Source organism: Artibeus jamaicensis, unplaced genomic scaffold, assembly GCF_021234435.1.
Source record: "Artibeus jamaicensis isolate MK-2021 breed Jamaican fruit bat unplaced genomic scaffold, CSHL_Jam_final contig_867, whole genome shotgun sequence".
In the NCBI taxonomy this organism is placed as follows: domain Eukaryota; kingdom Metazoa; phylum Chordata; class Mammalia; order Chiroptera; family Phyllostomidae; genus Artibeus; species Artibeus jamaicensis.
In genome coordinates, this window is record NW_026521995.1 from 6,971,063 (window position 1) to 6,994,001 (window position 22,939).

At 37.3% G+C, this 22,939-nt stretch overlaps 1 protein-coding gene across 1 annotated transcript in view; it reads left to right on the forward strand.

Annotated features, from left to right (window-relative positions):
• Window positions 1-22,939, forward strand: part of MYO3A (myosin IIIA) — a 201,491-nt gene that overhangs the window by 121,522 nt on the left and 57,030 nt on the right. Inside the window, exons 18-24 of the mRNA XM_037146339.2 lie at window positions 288-435; window positions 9,769-9,922; window positions 11,651-11,739; window positions 13,751-13,880; window positions 16,469-16,548; window positions 19,705-19,782; window positions 21,813-22,018. Of these exons, the coding sequence (XP_037002234.2) occupies window positions 288-435; window positions 9,769-9,922; window positions 11,651-11,739; window positions 13,751-13,880; window positions 16,469-16,548; window positions 19,705-19,782; window positions 21,813-22,018 (885 nt within the window). The remainder of the gene's footprint in view (window positions 1-287; window positions 436-9,768; window positions 9,923-11,650; window positions 11,740-13,750; window positions 13,881-16,468; window positions 16,549-19,704; window positions 19,783-21,812; window positions 22,019-22,939) is intronic.

Below are 22,939 nucleotides of genomic sequence, written 5' to 3' on the forward strand. Positions count from 1 at the left end.
ATAAACCCATAGGAAAAAGTTTCTTTTGTTTAAGGATATAAGATAGTGTAGGAGTGGTTACTGCAGTATAAGGAAAATATTGACCATTTTCATATTAAAATCAATGCTACCTAATTTGTCTTTCAAGTTCTCTGGAGGGAAACATTTTCAATAAAAAAATTTCACTTTAAGTGTGTGTGCTGGTAGTAGTTTTTAGCTAAATCACAAAAACATACTGTGAGATAACCTGCTTCACATTATCTCTTAAGAAAGTAAGAACTCAAACTAATATTTCTCTAATTTTCCAGTGGGAATAGTGATGAACTGAGCATTGGCATTCTGGATATATTTGGCTTTGAAAATTTCAAAAAAAATTCCTTTGAGCAGCTTTGCATTAACATTGCAAATGAACAAATTCAGTATTATTTCAATCAACACGTGTTCGCGTGGGAACAGGTAAGTTGATGTACTACAAAGATGCATGCATGTATGTGTTATATGCATTAAAGCAGAACCTGAATAACAGATTTAAAGCCTTAAACATTTAATAAAGACAGAGAAAAGATTCCTCCCCCTTCCATTCCCATTGTAAAAACAAACACAACCCAAAAAACTAGTATGAACTTAGTGTGTCTTGAATGTCATGAATTGAAAATCAATACACCCTTCTCCAAAACTTACTGAGCCTGCCCCCTTGCAAACAAGGAAGTTTCCTTTGAAAATTTAAGTAAGTAGATATATGTATCCAACTGTTTTTCTTTCTGTAGACTGCGTTGCTGAAATTCTGTTTGAAATTTAAATATCCATCTAAAATGCATTAAACTTCAGAATTCCAGTAACTAAGCAACAGAACACAAGATAATGGGTTTGATGCAAATTCCATGAAACAGTACTGCTGTCAGGGTATAATGTGTAATTTATGAGTCAGCCTCAAAAATGTTCTTTCTTAAAGAAAAAAAAATAGATTTGCCTGAATTGTATTTGGCAAAATGTAGTATGAAGAGTATTTTAAATATTTTATCAATTCTAAAAGTTATATTCATTATGTCATTTGTCTCTTTTAAATAATATTAATTGTCTTGTATTTAAAGATTACAACTGAAGTTTTTTTTAATGTGAAATACATTAGAGGTACATGAACCTTTTTTGATTCAGAATTTTTAGGTTTATTGAGATTTAACTTTGAAATCACATTTTGAAAACAGCAGTCACAAAACAAAATGTTTAGACCTTGACATTACTTAAGCCAAAAAAAATGGACATAAATTTAAGATTTTAATCTGCATTTGCCCAGCTCTCATCCCCAGGCCCTCTCTCTTCCCTTCACTGCCAAGGTCTTTGAAAGCATATTCAATATTCAAGGCATGGTATTGCTTTCTTCCCCACCTGGCACACTGCGCTCACAGCATCTGGCTCTGACCTCTCCCACTCCTTTGGAATGGCCCTTCCAAATCTAACCAGTCATTAGTACCAGAAACATTTTACTCACCATGTCATTTGTCTTTCTGTAATTTCCAGCCCCGTTGACAGATTCCTATTTCTGGAAAGCCCCTCCTATGACATTCTCCACACCATCTTTCTGTTTCTTCTCTTCTTGGATGGCTTCTTCCCTTGCTCCTCCTGCAACGTCCCCTGAACCAATGGTCCTCAACCCTTGCTTGCACATTAGATTCACTTGAGAATCTTTGTAAGATTCCAGTGACCAGACCCTGTCCCAGACCAATTAAATCAGATCTCTTGGGATGAGACCCAGGCACAGTATTTTTAAATGTTTTATTTCTTTACTGAGAGAAGGGAAGGGAAGGAGAAAGAGAGGGAGAGGAACATCAGTCTGTGGTTGCCTCTCACATGGCCCCCCACTGGGGACCTGGCCCACAACCCAGGCATGTGCCCTGACTGGGAATCGAACCAGTGATCCTTTGGTTCACAGCCCATGCTCAATCCACTGAGCTATACCAGCCAGGGCAGGCACAGTATTTTTTAAGGTTACCAGTGTACGTATATCCAATGTGCAGCCAACATTGAGAATTACTGCCCTAAATGCTAGTTCCCCCAGAGTTCTATCCCTGACTCTGTCACGTAACAGTTGCTCAATGAATATTTATTTAATTAGGTTCAGTTTGCTTTAATGCCTCACAGTCTTCACAGAATTCATTCTAACCAGAGACTGAAACAAGTAAAAAAAATTTAGTTTGTACTTTTTGACAGGGAATCTATTAGAATTACCTGCTTCATGGGGCAAGGTTTCTCACTTTGTGTATTTCCCATCTGATCACTAACTGTTAGACCTCTTTATTCTTCTCTTTTGGGGGTTGAGATTAGAACCCGGTTTACTGGAATTAGCCTCTCAACCAATGTACAGATCTTTCAATTATTACTTGCTTTTTACTTTTCATGTAATGTTACAACTTTCAATTTATTTTGATTGGCAGTCTTGAATTCTATCCACAATTCTATGCTCCTTATTTTTTTGTCTTTGGGTTTTCTACAGATGAAACTGTTGTATAAGACTCTGTAAAATATATATCCTTGAGAGGTTTTCAAGACAAAACAACTCAAAATTGTCCTCAACAAATTAAAGTTTTAACTAGGATCCCAGATTATACAAAACACTTTGAGGAATTAAGGCCATTCCCAATTCTTTCAAGTGACTTTTTAGGGTAACTACCCAAGAATCCCTGCCTCACGATCTTAAGGAGCAGGTATTAACAGCTGAGTGTGTGATAAATATGTGATCTGGTAGATACAGGAACAGCCAGTGATTCTGTTGACTTTAACATGTGGGTGTATATGTTGTTGTTCTTATTTTTCTTTCACTATCACTTCCTGTAAAGGCAAAATATGGAACTGAGGAATACTAATTGCTGTTGTATGTATTGACTGTCACAGAGAAAGAGAGCACATTCACACTAATTTCTATAAATAAAAAAGAGCTGGTAAGCCAAGTCATTAATTAAAGTCATGGTCACACATTTTTTGGTAGAATATATTCACAGGTTTGATCTAACTCAGAGCTCCTCTGTGTAAGAAAGCCATTGTTGCTCATCAGTGAGATGCACTGTTCTCAATTTCATGCACGTACAAAGGATCTGGCCAGTTTGAGCAAAACACAGCCTACCTCGGGCAGCCTCTTCACAGATGAAACAACTCTGGTCCTGCTTAAACCAACAAATAGTATATTTATTGGCAATCCTACAACATTGAACATAAAAACAGATTTGCTGAAAGCATTTCCTTATTCATCCCAAGTTCAGTTTATGTGTAGTATATATACACTGGGATACCCCAGCAAATCTGATTACAAAGCTATTTTGAATATCATTTCATTTTACTTACCATTAAAAATAATCAACTACAGGAAAACATGTTTAGTGAAATAGTTTATGACAGTGACCTAATCCACTGCTTACTGGTAGATAGTTTCATGTTTCTTGGAATGGTCGCCTCCAACTAACCATTCGAATTACTTTTGAACATGTGCTTAAATCCGGGAACCCCACTTCCAACTCACTAGCAGCTTTGCCTCCTTTCTCCTTATAACCTACTTTTCTGAGGATATAATTGTATGTCTTGGACTCTCAATACCCAACCAAAAACATCAAGACTTGTATCCTTTTCTTCTTATTATTATCTAGATATTTAGAATGTCTAAGACAGCTGGTCTATGGTAGCATTATATTTCTATATGAATACTGTACAGCTCCTGAAAATTTCCTGGACTTCCATATTTCATAATATCTGAAGTTCCCATACTTTCCTGGCACTAGAAGAACCATTTTATATATATTGACCTTAATAAAATTTAAAGGGATAATTGCATCTGAAAACAATGTTTGAACATTAGATGATAATCCAGTTTCCCACCCCTGCAAATAGACAATGAGGAGTATAATTGTAACCTTTTAAAATCCCAGATTTAAACTCTTCTAAATGAGTTGCAACTAGCTAGAAAGTACGTGATTTTTTCTCTCAATTTTATTCATTTCACAGGATGTTTATATTTCCTTTTACATTTGTGTAGAGTTATATTGATGCACACTATTTACTTCCATATTTCTCAAAAAGCTTTTTGTTAGCAACTCAAAGGGCATCAAACAAATTATCCCATTTCTGATTCCGGCAGCATCTTTCTGCAAGTGCCCTCACAGGAATCTCCACAGCAATTATGTAACCAAGATTGGCTGGGGCAGTGGGAGTGGGGCAGTTTATTTTCAGGTTTTCGACAGAGCTCAAAGTAACGAGTGTGAGAGATCTTGTGCTAACGAGAGATCTTGAAATTCTCTTCAAGGTAGAGTTTTGTTAGTGCTGCAGTGATAGGTTTTGCCCTTTGTTTACATTTTGCACTATGGTATAATCATTATACCATAAATATATCAAAAGATGAACCTTGTCCCCTACAAGTTTATGTTTCAAATCAAGGAGAATACACATCAACCATTAATTAATCACCCATGGGCATGATTAGAATTGGAACAAATACTTTAGGGCGTTGTTCTAGAATCCTGAAGATTCGCTCTACTTCCTTGCATGCCTGTTTATACCCAGGATGAGGTTTCTCATCCATTCGTGCTGCTCATTTTTCTGTATATTAACTGAACTGAAGCGCATTTATAAAGTGAGCTATTACCATTTGTTTCTGTATGAGGATTGGTTGCTATGTATATCATCTATATATGTGCCCATGGGTTTAGGATTAAGAGTCAGAAGTCATTTTATAGGCAGGAAACTATCTACAGCGTAGAATAGAAGCAATAACTGCAATTATGGCTCTAGCTTCTCTGGCCGAAAATGATGTGTATCACTTTCATCTCCAGCTGTTCATATCCTAAAGATAAAAGCATTTAAGATTTTTGAATGTGGCCTCTAAAACATAATTTATGGTAATTACAATGAATAAAGGTTTATTCTATTATCTAATATCTACATTTTCAACTTTTTAAAGTTAAGCATCATGAAGTAAAAATCAGTCATTGGATAAAAAATGTGTGGGTGATTCAAAATGAAATATAAATGTGTTCCAATTGTTTTGCTTGCAAAGTATGAATTTTTATTTTATATTCAATTTTCTTTCTTAGTAAACAAGTCATATGTGTTCTATGGTGGTGAAGACCATTTTATAGGCATTTTCTTTAAGCTTTAAAATAGCCATGCATTTAAGAAACCCTTGATACAACACATTCCTCTTTAAATGCTCGGCCAAGACTTAAGTTACTGTTTGAGATCACATACAAGTGTTCCTTAAGCTTCTCACATACTAGGAGAGTATGGAACTTGACATCCAAATGGTGAGATACATGTGGAGCAAGCAGCCCTGCAGCAGCTCCTGGCCGTGGATGTGCCATCCTCTCCCTGAGCTCTTGCAGGAAGCCCCTTGGGTTCCTTGTCTACGTCACCCCTCACTCCACACTATGCTACACATAGTCTGTTTCTCTTCCATCGATGAAGTTGGGCCAGCACCTTTAAGGTGATGTGGGGATTTATGGTACTTATTTTGATAATTTGATAACATTTTAAATAACATTTTAATTATAATAAAAGATTCTTTTTAATGAGATATATAAATAGGAGCCATATGATTGCTATAAGTATCTATATGTGAGGTTAATACATGCTGTTGATAAACTGAAGTAGAAAAATTTGGTACAGATTTAAGCATGACAGTAAAGGAGAAATAGTTTAAGATAAAAGGAATATACAGAAAATTACATTTCTGAATTCCCAACTGAAATGCCTCCTTATCTTAAGCCAGTACCTAAGTCAATAGAATAAAAATTTGTAAAATTCTTTATGACTTTTAAAGAGCATTCAGAAATAGACTTTCAGAAATACAAAAGACTTTTCTTCTTAACACACCTTGTGTAACTTATTTTCTGAAAAAGGAAATGCTCTGGAGAGCACCACTTAAAATTCCTTCCTCCCAAGGTCATTGTGTGTGTGTGAGAGAGAGAGAGAGAGAAAGAGAGAGAGAAAGAAAGACAGAAAACCTGTGTATTTTATTAGGAATTACCCGGACCACTTTCTCATTAAGTTACTTGTCAGATTCTGAATTAATGACCTACGTCACCTCGAGTTAATCATAAACAACATTCCCTGTGGCTTGCCATTAACATTAACATAAAAATCAGCAGAATCAGTGATAGCAGTTTTTAATGGAAAATACAATAATGAAGAAATAGATTTCAAATTATACATTTTACTTTACATAAAGAGTTTAGATTTTTAAACACATGTATAATACTTTGTTTTCTTCATTTTTAGTTTTTTAAAGTTACTAGAGTAAAATGTTATTACTGAAAATAATATATAGAGAAAAAGAGAATGAAAGCAAATGTGATAAAATGTTAGCAATTGGGGAATTTGGGTAAGGGGCACTTGAAAGTTTTTTGTACCATTCTTGCTATTTTTCTTCAAGTTTGAAACTATTTCAAAATAAAAAGTGGCAAAAGTTTCTTTTTTCACTATAATAATCATACTGAATTTACTTTGAATACTAATAGCGCTCTAAATCCTAGATTTTCAGCCTTTAAAATGTTTCTCTCAGAATGAGGAATTTTGCCAATGAGTAGCTTCTGCATGTTTTCTGTCCCCTCTGGGAAATGTTTTTGTAAATGTGTATACTCGTGTGAACAGCTGGTGAGGAGGAATTCTTTTACCAAAAGACAGACTTCAGGGAACGGATATGTTTATGTGGCTTCTTTCCCCTTGCAATTCTTTTCTCAACGGACATTTATTTATTCATTAAAGCTCACACTTTGAGGCTGTTTTGGCATTTTGAAATGTTAGAACCAGAAGAAACCTGAATAGATTCTATTCCACAGATAAAAATGACTCCCTGTGCAACAAAGCCAGAATCAGAATTCTGATACCCATCCTGGGTTCTTCCCATGAACAAACAAATAAGTAAAGTTGAGAAGAACCAGAGCCTGACAAAGTTACCGCTCATGCAGAAAAGGTTGCTTCATGTATTTGAAAGAGAGGAAGGAAGGAGAAAAAGACAGAAAGAGAGACCATTTTTTCATGTGAAAAGCCAAGGAGAATGAACGTAAGGCAGGAGAGAGGGAAACTGGAGAGAAGAGTAGCTGAGGCAGGTGGCAGTGGTAACAAACAGTGGCAACTGGAGGGAGCAGAGACCCCCTAACAGGAAGGGCATAGTTCTAAAAGATGGAGCAAATGAAGGAGAGAATATAGCAAAAGCAAAGAGATTCCAGGGTGGGAGAGAACGTCTACCAGGAAGAGAGAACATCTCTGCTGTGCCTTAACAGACAGGGACTCTGCCTTTTTCATCTTTATTTCTACCCTCCTCTGTCTACCCATGAACATACGTATAGTCAGTGCTCCTAAAATATTTGAAGAATTTTAGCATGTGGCATCTTTTACAATCTATACAGAGATAGTACCACACACCTAGGTGAATTTCAAATACCATCTCTTGATATAAATCCCATTCATTCTTCCTCCCATGATTTGATTATTACTGAATTATTACATAGCCCTATAGCTATGGAAGTGTACCTTCCATGGGCGTTCTTCATGGTGTGTCCTTTCACAATCCACACTCAAAATTCAATGAAAAACAAGGGATAGTTCAACTGAGATGAGGTTTCCTTGCCTCCTTGATATATACTGTAAATGATAATTCATCTAACCTTTTTCAAAAGAGAACTCATGCAACCTGAACAAAGTAGGGATTACATATGCTAAACAGCTCAGTTTCACTGTAGTTAATAACTCCCTTCATCTGCCTTAAACATAGTTTTAATGTACAGGGCAAAGCAGAGGACTTTCTGAAGAGGCAGATGAGCTTCATTTCTCTACATATGCTTAAAAACAACTAAGCATTTTGAGATCTTAACTGCTATAAAAATATATAATATACTGTTTTAGTCATGATCGTTTTACTGAAAGTGCTTTATAAATCTGAGTAATAGCATTGTTCTCCGTTGCTGTGCCTGGAGTTGGTAATACTAGCAAGTATCTAAAAGGGGATCCCGATGTTTCCAAGTTCCTCATCTCTGCCTGTAAGGCCTGCCACAAAAACATGCCACGGATTTTGACACAGACAAATAGAGATGACAAATGCATTGGTTCAGACCTTAACCTTGTGTTTTTCTATATAAAACCTACAAAACCACCTTTGAACTTTGCAGTTGCCATTTAAGCTATAACATGCTGTCAGCATAATGTGTCTAATAGTAAAGTGATTCTAGGTCTGCATACTGCTCCAAGGTTACCCCCAATGAGAAAACTGTGAACCTTCAAAACACTGTTCCTATTTTTTAAGAACTGGATAAATAAATATCTTTCACAGTGACCTAAAAGGTGACCTACCTTTTAGACCAGCTGGTTCCGCCTCATTTTTATGTATTAAACTTTGTTTTATTTAAAAATATACATGTATATTTTTTCTGGTGACACCCTTGAAATGAGATTTTAATTTCATAAGGTTCTAAACGTAGTGATTAAAACTTCTGCTTATCAAATGCCCCACCTGCCATTGACTGAATTCCTCCATGAAGTTGCCAGATACAAGTTCTCTCTCTCTCTCTCTGAACTCCTGTAGAGCACGGTGCACAGCATTTATCTGTCACATCTTACCTTACGTTTTGAATATATATTTACCAAACTTACCACTCAAGATATGTGTATATTTTAAACTTATTGCAGACAGAGTTTGATTTAACATCTTTTTGTCTATTACCCAACACAGTCCTTCTTATACGGTGTTTAATGAATTAAAAAACATAAAATATATAAAATTAAAATTAAATATTTAAAGGAAAACAGCCAGTAATTTTAATTTGTGAGTGGAGCAGGGACAGTCTTTCTGAGTCTGTGGTTATCTGATACCCTTCCCAGTAAGAGCTGCTCTCCCACCTGAGAGCCGGTGAGCACCCCGCATGTGAGCATTGCTGCAAGTCACCGTGCAGACATCGTGTGCGTCCTCTCTTCTACAGACTATGAAGTAGGGACAGAGCAAGAAGGCAAAGGTATAGAAACACACAATCGCATAATTCGTCATGTCTCCTTTGCAAAATGGATCATCAGACCTATGTTGTTCTGGAACCATGATCGTATAGTAACTCTTGTTCATTGTTTTTTATTTTATGCACCTTACAATATACTCAACAGCAAATTATTATTAATGTACCAGGTATTTTTACTTTGTTAGATGAACATTGTGAGCTCCACTGAGTAGATGAGAAAATGGAAGCTTAGAGAGTGTGCAGATTCCAAAGGACTATACAGCTAGTTAAGTGGCAGACCCCAGATACAAAACTGTTTGTTCTTGGTTCTAAATCCATCGGTTGTTCCTGTGACCCACAGCTGTCTACTCTACTAACAAAGTACGTGTTGTTATGACTGAAACATTCTGTAAATGTTTGTGAGAGATTCATGTCTGGAACTAGATGGAAGGCTTGAATTGGGGGAAGTGTAACCCTAAAATATACTTAATTGATATTCTATAAATTCTGGAACATAATTTTGTCACTGCTCATCAACATACTCCCTTGCATTTTGAAACCTTAATTGTCTGTAATTGTAGTATAGCAACTAGAAACTTTTCGTTACTATCCAGAGCAGAATCAGTGCTGGCTTTAATGAACTAGCATTTCTGGGGAGAGAAAAATATGATGACTCCCTCAGTTTAAGGGTAAGGTCAGAAAGAGTGACTTATTATACTGTGTGAAGTAGGGGTTTAGGTTATTACTATAAAGTTGCATATTATTCACAAAGTTTTAAATGAATTGTTAATGTGAATTTTTCTGTATGTTTCATTTCCTGTTATAGAATGAATATGTAAATGAGGATATTGATGCCAGAGTTATTGAATATGAAGATAACCGGCCCCTCCTAGATTTGTTTCTGCAGAAGCCAATGGGTTTACTATCCCTACTTGATGAAGAAAGTAGATTTCCCAAGGCCACTGACCAGACTCTTATAGGTAAGTATTAAATCCAGTATGTCTACATCATTTTTTGATACGGTCATCTAATTCTGAATGGTTAAAAATAGATTTTTAATTGTTTGGAAGGAAATTGCTGTTATAAAGCCCACAAAGCCTTAAAGAAAAGGCTTTGGCTCTAATACCTGGGCTAGGGAACATTTATAATAGGCTGAAAAATTTTGTGACAAATTAACCAAGTTTAGACATTGGACTTCTCTTTATTTTATGGCAGACCCCTGACCATAGGGTCTTATGTCAAAAATGACCTTAGAAATTAGAGGACAAGGCAAAAAGAAGTTATAGAATTTGAAAAGAGCTAATGAAAAGGAAATAAATTCATCTGTGATGTTCTAGTCATTTATCTACTAGAGGCAACTACCATCAAATGCCTTAGTAATATCTAATTGACAGTACATTAATTAATGTTTATGACTAATCCTGAGTCATCAAAAATATTAAACATTGATTTTTTTTCTGTTTGGGAAGACAGATGTGTGTATACTATATTTAAAAGATTATCATCTAAAGCACTTAAAATAAATATTCTATGCATTAAATTTTTTAAAAACTTTAGATTTTCTCAGCTCTCTGCAAAAAATAATTTTTAAATGTAGAATACTATATCCCCTGATGTGAGGAGATATTAATTATGTATAGTCAATACTTGCCAAAAAATTGGATTCACATTTTCTTTCATTTACTTTTGGTGATACATCAATATGTTTCTTACCATTTAGTCAGTGGTGTTGCTTCCTTCTTACTCACTGGTTGGTTTACTCTCTCCTCTAATCGTACAGTACTGATGAAAAATAAAAATCTCAAAATTGTGGGGAAATCATTTCATAGCAGTTACTTGATTTGGTTTTTATGTTAAAATGCTCCTTCTGGAACATGGAGTGACAAGTTCTCTGAGGGTGGCGAAACTGTTTCAGAAAAGTAACAGATTTTGTGGTCCTGTTGTGTTTCTCCGGTGAACAGTAATAACATATAAACTAGAAAGGAAAGCCAAAACACTCAGTTTCCAGGTGCGCGGTGTTGCCTCCAACTGTGCTTCACAAAGCTCTTTGATCAGTCCGTCTCCAGTAGTTCCCTTCCCCCGTATCAATGGTTCTCCAAGTCTTGTCCCCAGACTAGGAACATTAGTCCTGGGACCTTGCCAGAATGATGACTTCTTGGGTCTCATTCCAGATATACTGAGTCAGAAATGCTGGAGGTAGGACCTGGCAATCTGTGCGCTGGGTTTTTTTTTTAAAGATTTTTTATTTATTTATTTTTTAGAGAGGGGAGGGAGAGGGAAAGAAAGGGAGAGAAATATCAGTGTGTTGTTGCTTCTCTCGCACCCCCCACTGGGCACCTGGCCTGCAACCTGGGCATGTGCCCTGACTGGAAATTGAACTGGCAACCCTTTGATTTGCAGGCCAGCACTCAACCACTGAGTCACACCAGCCAGGGCACAATCTGTGTTTTAATAGGCCCTCCAGGAGACTCTAATACTTGCTAAGGTTAGAGAACTACTGTTCTGAATTATAACAGAATGGTAGAATTCATGATATTGAGTTTTGCCTTACCATTTATAATCATATTCCATATCTGCATATATTAGCTATATAAAATTTTATTGTACTGCACATTGTCCATTTTCTTGAGAAAGAGATCATTCTGTCAATCTGTATTTTTTGAGGATCTCCTGCATAATTGAGATTGGAGTTCAATTTTTTTCTATAGAAAAATTTGAAGGTAACCTGAAATCACAGTATTTCTGGAGGCCCAAAAGAATGGAACTTAGTTTTGGAATTCACCATTTTGCAGGAAAGGTAAGAACTTTGAATAATTATGAATGAATTTCTCTTTAGTCTGTTGTTGAATGATAAGGGTAGGTGTGAAATGATGGCCCAAAATATATAGAGATGGTTGTAGTGAGATGGCCACTTGTTTCGTCCCTTGTCTACCCCCAACTCTGCTCTCCAGCTTCCTGCAGTCCGCCCTGTCCTTCTGTAGCCACTCCCACTCCAAGGTGACCACTTCTAGCATCTGTCTTGAAAAGGTGAAAGCAAGCAAGCAAGCAGGCAAGAAAAAGAGAGGAAGGAAGGAAAGAAGGAAGGAAGGAAGGAAGGAAGGAAGGAAGGAAGGAAGGAAGGAAGGAAGGAAGGAAGGAAGGAAGGAAGGAAGGAAGGAAGGAAGGAAGGAAGGAAGGAAGATATCCTTCTTTTCTTAGTTCAGCAAACACAAAGTAATAGTTTTTTTAGAGGAATTTTTATTAAGAAACTAAGGGAAAACAAGAAAGAAAAAAAAGAGACATGCCTTGGACAGCCCATCTTTCTGATGCTGACATCTGGCTTTGGGTGAAATTGGCTGACAGTGGGTACCTAGTTTTTCCTTCTGTTAAGGATAGCTGGAAACCTCTATTATAAACTGCATTTTTTCAGACATTAGGCACTTCTCTCTACCACAGCCTTTGTGTCTCCTACCTCCCAACAGGAAAAGGTGCCAGGCTGCATGTATGGTCAGGGGGCTGAGCTAACCTAGGTAGATGAAATTGGCTAATGGACTGGTGCATACTTAGAAGAAGAAATGCTTATGCATCAACAGATACACATTCCCACACCAGAGCAGACCTCAACACCCAGAGGACATTTTCCTTCCCTTCTGCAGAGGATAGATAACAGGTCATTCCCTCACAATGATGTTATAAATAAGGGAGGACTAAGAAGATATTAAAATCAGGAAAGAATGCAATGAATTAAAAATGCCTAAACAAAATAAAATAATGCAGAACACTGTGCACTCTAGTTTACTAGAACTATAATATTCCCCAGACTTGTTACAAAAAAAATCTCAATATTATATGTATAGGCTCTCTGATGATTTTTAGCATCTGATTTTTTAAAGCCTCCTTTAAAATAGCCATTAACAATTGCCTATGATCATTTTATCTAATTTTTAATAACTGTGTAAGTCTGCTAGGGCTGCCATAACAACAAAAATACCACAGGCAGGTGGGGCTTAAACAACAGAAATTTATTTTTTCACAGTTCTGGAAATTACAAGTCCAAAATCGAGTTGCCAGCAGGGTTGGTGTCTGGTAAGGCCTGTCTTCCAGGCTCGAAGACAGCTGCCTTTTTACTCTGTCCTCACATCTCCTTTTCTCTGTGTGCAAGTGAGTGAGGGTAGAGAGAGACAGATCTCTGATCTGTCTTCCTCATCTTATAAGGACACCAGTCCTATGGAACTAAGATCGCACCCTTATGACGTCATTTCACATTTGTTACCTGCTTAAAGACTCTCTCTAAACAGTCACATTAGAGGTTCAGGATTCAACAGAATAATTTTAGAGGAATACAATTCAGTACATAACAACAGCCATCTTACAGGAATCTTTGGGTTACACTGATCTTTAGAAAGCCTTTAAATTGTTTGGCAGTGCCAGAAACGTGAGCACCCACAGTGGTCTTAGACTACAGTACTACAGAGACGCAATCTATAGGGGCCAATTCACTGCAGTGAATGATTATCACAGAGATGAGAATGCCTGGGTGCACTTCCTTCATGCCACCCCCAACCCTCTGGAAACGCACCAAATGGGAGGAATCAGACTTCTCTTTTCATTTCAATCCAAATAAAATCAGTGAGACGAATCTTTCTCTGACAAGATTTACTGTAAACCTGGAGAGCTTTGCTTTTCCAACCAGGTTATAAGGGACTACCTGCCTTTATAAATTTTTGTATGCCAGTCACTCGGCACAGGGTAACCTCTCAATAAATATCTGTGGTTGATGATGTGACAGTGACACTGATTGTGACCATGACAACATACTTTACCAACAGGTCCTCTATAATGCAAGTGGGTTCTTAGCTAAAAATAGAGACACTCTTCCAACTGATATTGTGCTACTTTTGAGGTCATCAGAAAACAGTGTAATCCGGCAACTGGTCAACCACCCTCTGACAAAAACAGGTAAACTAAGACAGTTTCCTTTAAATGAAAAGGTTTTTCAGGCCTGATCAAATAGTTTCTGATTGTGATTTTCATGAGTATAATCCTCAATTTTTTTTGTTGGTTTGTTTTCAGCTCATTAAATATGCAGTTATTAATGTCCTCTGCCTAGATCACCTGAAGAAAATACTAAAACATAAAGAAGGCAGGTTTTCATGAAAGACAGTGAAGCACTCCCAGAAAATAGGTGGTGCCCTAGCTACTCACTGGAAGAACAGGCTCCCCTCCAGAGAGTTCACAATTGCCTGCTGTTTCAGAGTGGACAGATTTTAGTGAGCTCTGCCTGATTTATTGCAAACTTACGTGGTCTTGCCCCACTCAACTGTATACTTTCTTGGATTTGCTTTTAAGTAGAAAAAAATGTACTTTGGGCTTGTTTTTCTTTATTGGAGTTTAAAATTGTTCTCTGTATTTTTTTATAGTTTTGTTGAGGTATAGCTGACGTAAATAACACATATTTAGACAGTAAAATTTGATGAGTTTTGACATACATAAATACCTGTAAAACATCACCACAATCAATCATGAACCTATTCATCACCCCCAAATGATGTTTCTTCATGACCCTTTGTAATCCTTCCTGCTACTCCTCCCCACCTCTAACCAACTGTTCTAGCATTTGTTGAAAAAATGTTCATTCCCTCAGTGAATTTCTTTTGCAGTTGACTCTATAGGAATAGGTCTGTGTTTAGGCCCTCAACTGTCTGTTACTGATAGTTGTCTCTTTCTGCTAGTACCGTACTTCTTGATTATAGTAACTTTATAAAACATCTTGAAATCTGAAGTATGTTACCCAACTTTGTTCTTTTCAGAGTTGTTTAGGCAATTATAACACCTTCGCTTTTCCACATAACTTTTAGTGTGTGTTTGTCAACTTCTACCAAAAATCCCATTGAGACTTTGATTGGAAGAAACTGAAGCTATTAGATTTATTTTAGAAGAAATGACATCATCACAATATTGAGTCTTCCAATCAGGAAGCACAATATAGCTCTCCATTTAAGTCTTCCTTAATTTCTGTCTGCAATATTTTATAGTTTTCAGCATACAAGTCTTGCACGTCTTTTGTCAAATTATCTGCTAGTATGTCACATTTTGAGCTACAAATGGTAACTTTAATGCAAGTTCTGAGTGTTTAATTAATTTTTGTGTATTAATCTTTTGCCCCACAATGTTGCTTAATTTATTTGAGTAGGGTTTATTTATTTATTTATTTATTTATTTATTTGTAATATTTGTAGGATGTTCTACATAGATGGTCACATCATGCATAAATAAAAAGGTTTCTCTGTTTCTTTCTTCTTTTTGCTTTTTATTTCTTCCTCTTTCCTGGTTGTACTGACTAGAATCACCAATACAATATTGAATAAAAGTGGCAAGAAAGGACATCTCACTTTATTCCTGATCTTTGCGCAAAAGCATTCCGCTTTTCCCCATTATGTTCTTTACCAGGAAGAATAAGTTAGTTTCTAGTCCTAGTTTGCTGAATTTTTATCAAACATGCATGTTTGAACTTTGTCAAATTCTTTTTCCACATCCAATGTATCTTATTTGTTTACTTCTTAATCTGTAAATATGATCAGTTACATTGATTGCTTTTTGATTGTTATACCAACTTTTTATTCCTTGGAAAAACTAGACATGGTCGTGATGCGTTGGATGTTTAATGTATTACCTGGTTCGATTTGCTAACATTTTGTTAAGAATTTTGTATGTATATTCATGGGTATTGGACTGTAGTTTTCTTTTCTTCTAATTATTTTTTCTGATTTTGGAATCAGAATAATACTGGCCTCAAAAAGTATATTGGGATGTATTGCCTCCTCTTCAATTTTCAGAAAAAGTAAAATTAGTATTATTATCTTTCTAAGTTGCTTTGTAGAAAAGCTTCATTTCCCCTATTTTACGGATCCAAACTACAACCATAGACTTAAGTAAATATCCCACTGGTAACACAATTTAAGTACCACAGCTGGTATTCAAACCCAGGTCTTCATGGCTTCCAAGGTCATTATTTTTTCCCTACACCATCATATTTTCATGACCTTTGGCTGTAAACATTTCTGTAGCCCTTGCACCAAGCACAAATTTCTGAATATTAGGTTGAAATTGCCCAGTGCTCTCAGCCACACTTGATTCACTATAACCACTTCATAGGAATTAATGATCAACATGATTTTTTAGGCCAGTTATATAGTTTATGTTTGTGTTAAAGAAAATCTCAGATGCCATTTAACATACACACAAAAGAAACAAATTACTTCCTTTCTCACAATCACCCTATATCTTATAACAATTAAAAGGAAATCCAAAATTTACCTCTCTCTTTCCATTCTGCAAGCTGGATTTTCCCCTGAATTAAAATTTTCTTATAACTCCTTACATAATATTATTTTATCTTTGAGTTTCTTAATAAATAGTTAACTAACCTTTTAAGTCTGAATATTTTGGGATCTACAATGTTTATTTTAATATTTAAGTAATTGGGGCCACATCTTCTAGCCATTAGGATTCTAAAAGATATATTATTTTTATCTAAATTCCAATAGGTAATCTTCCACATTCAAAAACTAAAAATATAATAAACTATCAAATGAGAATTTCAGAAAAATCAGTCAACCTGACAAAGGTAAGAAAATGCATTTTTAAAAATCGTTTACAATGGCAATATTTGTGTGCTTCTAAAAGTGAAGTCTTTTCCTTCATTTTTCTCTTTGATCTTGTTTGCTGCTTAAACAGATATTTATGGTATGTTTGTATTACTGCTAATGCTAAAATAATTATTTATTTCTGATATATTCTTAACTCTTCATGTATAGCTAGTTTTAATGTTACACTACAGCAAACTAAAAATGTATTAGCCAAGATCAGAGATATTCACATCTATGCATGACCAATCCAAGTTCCAATGAGAATTTGAACAGTTACCTTGAAAAAGTACCTTAATACTCCTGGTCAAAATGGTGGCATAGGTAAATACAGCTCACTCCTCACACAATCACATCAAAATTGCAACTAAATTATAGAACAAAGATCACTCAAAACTGTCACAAATCAAGTTGAATGGAAGTCTGACAACTACAGAATTAAAGAAACCACATCCTTCCAGACTGGTAGGAAGGACAGAGATGTGGAATGGGCTGGTCCCATATCCATGCGTAGAAGGTAAAAATTTGGAAAGGATATCTCAGGGGTGACAAGTCCCAGCCCCACATTAGGCCCGCAGACTAGGGTTCTAGTGCCAGGAAGATAAGTCCCCATTACTCTAGCTGCAAAAACCAGTGGGGATGGAATCAGTGGAAGAAACTTCTCGAGTCCCAAGCAGTTAAATAACCCACACACGGACTTACTCAGACTCAATCCCTTTGAGCTCCAGCACTGGGGTAGCAGCTTAAAAGGAACTAGTGGCATACAGGGAGGAACTGAAGTCCCTGGCATTAAGGTGAGAGCAGGGGGATGGGAGGGCAATGGGAGGACAGCTTTCTCCCAGATGCAAAGGTGGACAGAGACCATTGTCTCTTTTCTGAATCTCGTCCCCCTCCCCACAGGGTCAGAGGACTGGCAGGTGGGAGCCATACCTGAGACTCCATTAACCTGGCTAACACTGTTTTCCGTGCCCTGGAGATACCCTGAGACTCTCATATTGTCCCACACAATTTTGAACCCACCCAAGCTGTTAACAGTAACTTTTCCATATGAACGCCTGTACTAGGCTCATGCTTCACAACTTCCTAAATCCTCTCAAACATGCAACAGCCAGCCTCAGTGAACGCCCAGCACCTTTCCTCTTGCTAAGTGGCCCTAGGCTCAGCAGTAGCATCAGTCAGTTTAGATTCACAGAATGGCTTTGGCTGGGAACCTCTAAGCCCAGCAAAAGTAGCAGTCATCTCAGATTGCTTCATAGCTCATGTATGGTGTCCCTGGACAGAACACAGGTGGGTAGTGATCTTGGCCTGCGCTACCCAGGAAACCTCAGAGCTTGCTCACCCAGTGGACAGCTACAGACCATACTGAAGCACCGTGGACCTGCATCTGCACAACTGACCCTTTGCAGAGGACAGAGAGTGATGGTCAGTGGTCACAGTCAGTCCTTAAAGATGACTGGCCTGGCAAAATCCCTCCTTTTGACCTGCCAACAGCAATCAAGGCTCAACTACAAAGGAGAGTATACTCAGATCATATGGAGAGTGCAGCTCAAGTAACCAGCTTGGGTGATGGGGGTGGCTGTGTCAGTGGATCCTCCAGGACAACTACTATATTAGGCCACACTACCAACACATAGTGTCATAGCAGCTCTGCCTAATACATATAAACAAACACAGAGAGGCTGCCAAAATGAGGAGACAAAAAGACATGGCCCAAATGAAAGAACAGATAAGAACTCCAGAAAAAGAGCTTAACAAAATAAAGCTAAGCAATCCCTCAGATGCAGAGTTCAAAACACTGGTTGTAAGGATGCTCAAGGAACTTAGTAAGGACCTCAGCAGTATAAAAAAGATCTAGTCATAAATGAAGGGTGCACTAATTGAAATAAAGAACAGTTTGAAGGGAAACAACAGTAGAGTTGATGAAGCTGAGAGTCAAATCAATGATTTGGAACATAAGGAAGCAAAAAACAACCCATCAGAACAACAAACAGGAAAAAGAATCTAAAATATGAGGATAGCATGAGCAGCCTCTGAGACAACTTCAGGCAGTCCAACATTCACATCATAGGGGTGCCAGAAGAGAAAGAGCAAGAAATTGGAAATCTATGTGAAAAAATACTGAAAGAAAACTTCCCTAATTAGGTGAAGGAAATAGACATGCAAGTCCACAAAGCACAGAGATTCACAAACAACATGGATACAAAGAGGCCCACTCCAAGACACATCATAATTAAAATGCCAAAAGTTAAGGATAAATAGAAAATCTTAAAAGCAGCAAGAGAAGAGCAGTTAGTTACTTATGGATGAGTTTTCATAACTGTCAGCTGATATCTCAAAACAAACGTTGCAGGCTAGAAGAAATTGGCAAGAAATATTCAAAGTCATGAAGAGCAGGGACCTGCAGTCAAGATTTCTCTACCCAGCAAAGCTATCATTCAGAATCAAAGGGCAGATAAAGAGCTCTCCCCCCTAAAAAAAACACAAAACAAAACAACTACAAAAAACCCACAAAACCTAAAAGAGTTCATCACCACCAAACCATTATTATATAAACAATAATGGTTAAAGGGGCTTATTTAATAAAAAGAATATCAAAACCATGAACAAGAAAATGGCAATAAATACCTGTCAACAACTGAATCTAAAAAAAAAAACAACTAAGCAAACAAGAAGAACAGAAGTAGAGTCATGGATGGATACAAAGAGTGTTTAATGATTGCCATGTGGGAGGGGGTTAAGGGGAATTGGTAAAAAGGTGAGGGACTTAAGAAGTACAAGTAGGTAGTTACAGAATAGCCACAGGGATGTAAAGTACAGCATAGGAAATGTAGTAGCCAAAGAATTATAGGCATGACCCAGGGACATGAACAATGGTGTGGAGATTGCCTGAGGGATTAGGGGGTACTCTTTGAGGGGGGCAAAGGGAGTCAAATTGGGACAACTGTAATAGCACAATCAATAAAATATACTCAAAAAAGAAAAAGCAATTACCTTAAAGAAAAATTATCAGTGACATTTTGTTGCCTTATGTATTTGAGTGCACAGATTATGACAACCTGAAGGAAAATTCCATGTGCTCCCTGTGGATCATAAAGCATGATCAGTACTGAGGCATCACTGTCTCTCTTGATTCTTAGGGTGAAACTGGAGAAACCACACGTCATGCCAGAGAGACGACCAACATGAAGACACAAACAGTTGCATCATATTTTAGGGTAAGATATTAAATTATGATGTGCTGTGCTCAATGATGTTATTTATTCGAAATGAGAGTGACAGATCAAAAGCTAGTAATATAGTGTGCTGTCGGCAATAAAGAGTTTTTACTGTATTTTAATTACCATTTCTTAGATGTAGGATGTATTATAGTATACATTCAAAAATCTGTAAAATTGCTGTATATCAAGTCCATCTTAATGGAGAGTCTATACCTTGATTAAGATTTGTCCATAGAACCAAATGCATTTCCACCAGAATAAAACTTCAAAAGGACTTTTAATTTGATGCTATGGTAACTATTAGTGCTCCTTCCCACTCCTGAATAATTTTAGGACAGACAGAGAGGACAAGATTGAGCATTCATTCCCATTCCATGTCTCGCTGCACACACAGAAGGTGAACGCCTCCAAAGAATAAACAGAGTAACTGCAGCCGGGTCCCTAAGGAAAACCAATGTCAAAACTGCAGGAAGCTCTTGCCCAGCTTACCAGCAGACGTGTCTATCACCTTTGTATCTATACTGTCTGACAGATGTTTGCAAGACTAGAGGAATGGTGACTCACTGATAAATGTAATGAGAAATAACAAACCCAGCCGTGTGACGAAGATCACATCTGAGTCTCAGGGCCGAGAGGAAGCCATGCGAATCCAATGCTGTGTCAGTTACCCAGTGCCAGCATTTGGTTTGCTCTGGCCTTGTAACTGTAGGCTTCTGTATTTCCAGCACTGAAGGAGATACAGCCATCAACAGCCATCAATGTCCACACACTCATTCCCTGGCCAACTACCTATAATCCTGCTCTCTAACATACTGGTTTTCTGGGGTTCTACTTTTAATTGAACCATGATTATCTCAATATGTTATATATTTATTTAATTGGCTACTAGTTTTTTATACTTAGGAAATTGGCTGCTGCTTTAATAAGGTATTGCTGTATAACAGTTTTCTTATTTGTATGATTTTTAAAAATCTAAAATAAGAAAATTATCAAGCTAGAGCAGATTAGAGGATTTTTTACATGGATTTGCTTATTTTTATTACTATGTCCTACATATTAAACTACCTTAACTTCTCAGTCCTTATGTTAAAGTAGGAGATGATTCTGACAGGGATTAAAGTATGTTTACTTTTATTCTTTCTATTAAAAAAGAGCTAGATAAGGAAATGAGTAGCATAAGCAGGAAACTAGATTGTGTACCTAAATATTGTAATTTGGCAAGTCTCCCTGAGAAGATATACTTATGTATAAACTATATCAAAAATAATATAATCTACTAATTAAAGTTGCCTTTAGAATTTATGGACAATTTTTTAAAGATTTGATTTATTTTTAAAGAGAGGGGAAAGGAGGAAGAAAGAGAGGGAGAGAAATATAAGTGTATGGTTGCCTCTCACTTGGCCCTTACTGGGGACCCAGCCCACAACCCAGGCATGTGCCCTGACTGGGATTTGAACCAGCAACCCTTTGGTTTGCAGCCCGTGCTCCACTGAGCTATACCAGCCAGGGCACAGGCAAAATTTTAATAGCTAAGTTCCTAGTTACTGTCTCTACATTTTTATGAAGAAATCTGTCTTTTAAAACTTACTACATAATCAGCAAAAGAAAAAAGCAAACAAAATATAACCAGAGGCATTGAAATTAAGAACAATCTAATACTAACCAGAGGGGAGAGGGGAGGGGACAAGGGGAGGAAGGGTTTTCAGGAACTGCTATAAAGGGCACATGGACAAAAACAAGGGGGAGCGTGGAAACAAGGGAGGGAGGGAGGTTTGGCTGTGGCAAGGGGAAGTGGTGGGGGAAAAATCGGAGACAACTGTAATTGAACAATAAAATAATGAAAAAATAAAACATATTATATGTAAAATCGTCATTAATACAAATTTCCTTCCATTTACTGTGAATTAGCACAAGCATGTTTAATATTCAGTTTTTAGTTTTTGTTTCTTACAATAAAAAGAAAGACCTATAAGCTCAAAAGCTTTGGTGTGCCACACTGGGAAATTCATTTTTGTTGCACATTACAGTATTCCCTGATGGATTTGTTGTCTAAAATGGTGGTGGGCCAACCTCATTTCGTTCGTTGCATCAAACCAAATAATGAACGTCAGGCAAGAAAATACGACAAAGAGAAAGTTCTGCTACAGCTTCGCTACACGGGAATTCTGGAAACAGCAAGGATTCGAAGGCTAGGATACTCACATCGGATACTTTTTGCTAACTTTATAAAGCGGTATGTGGATTCCTTTCTAAATTCCCATGTGTAATCTATATTAAAATTCTTTACAAGATTATAGGAAACAGTAAGAAACAATCGCTTAGGCATTCTTGGGAGGAGGCATTTTGTTCATGCTAAGGATTGTGTGTAGAAAGAGAAGGTAACCAGCGTGGTGACTATCAGTATTTTGCTTGCTTGTCTGTTTTGTTGATTAGGTTCCATTCATAGGTGAGGTCATATGGTATTTGTCCTTCACCACCTGGCTTGTTTCACTTAGCATAATGCTCTCCAGTTCCATCCATGCTGTTGCAAAGTGGACAAAACCAAAGAGGGGTAGGATCAAGGGTGGGGAGAGGGGATGGCTGGGGTTGGGGGCAGATGGTGGGGGTAAAATGAAGACAACTGTACTTGAACAACAAATAATAAATAGCTGATAGATAGATAGATAGATAGATAGATAGATAGATAGATAGATAGATAGATAAAAGAGAGGGTAGCCAGGACCTGAAGCTGCAGGTCTCTCGTGGCAGCCAGGCGGTCCTACGTGGCAGCACAGGCAGCACGACTGAGAGGCTGGGGTCCCCATCCGCTTCTCACCCTGGCTCTGCCACTTGCTGTGTGACCATGGCAATGAGGGGAGATTCTCAATGAGGGGACATTTTGCCCTCAAAGGACATTTATTGATGTCTGGAGACATTTTGGGTTGTCTCAGCTGGTGAAATGTGGAGATGGCTGCTGGCATCTAGCGGGTAGAGACCAGGAATCCTGCCCAACATCCAAAAATGCACAGGACAAGCCCCTGCAACAAATAATGATCCAGCCTAAAATGAAAATGGTTGAGAAACCTCATTTTTCTCATCAATAAACCCACGATGACTACCTGATAGAATTGTTATAAGAATCAAATGAGATATGTCTCTAAAGGTAACTTAGAAG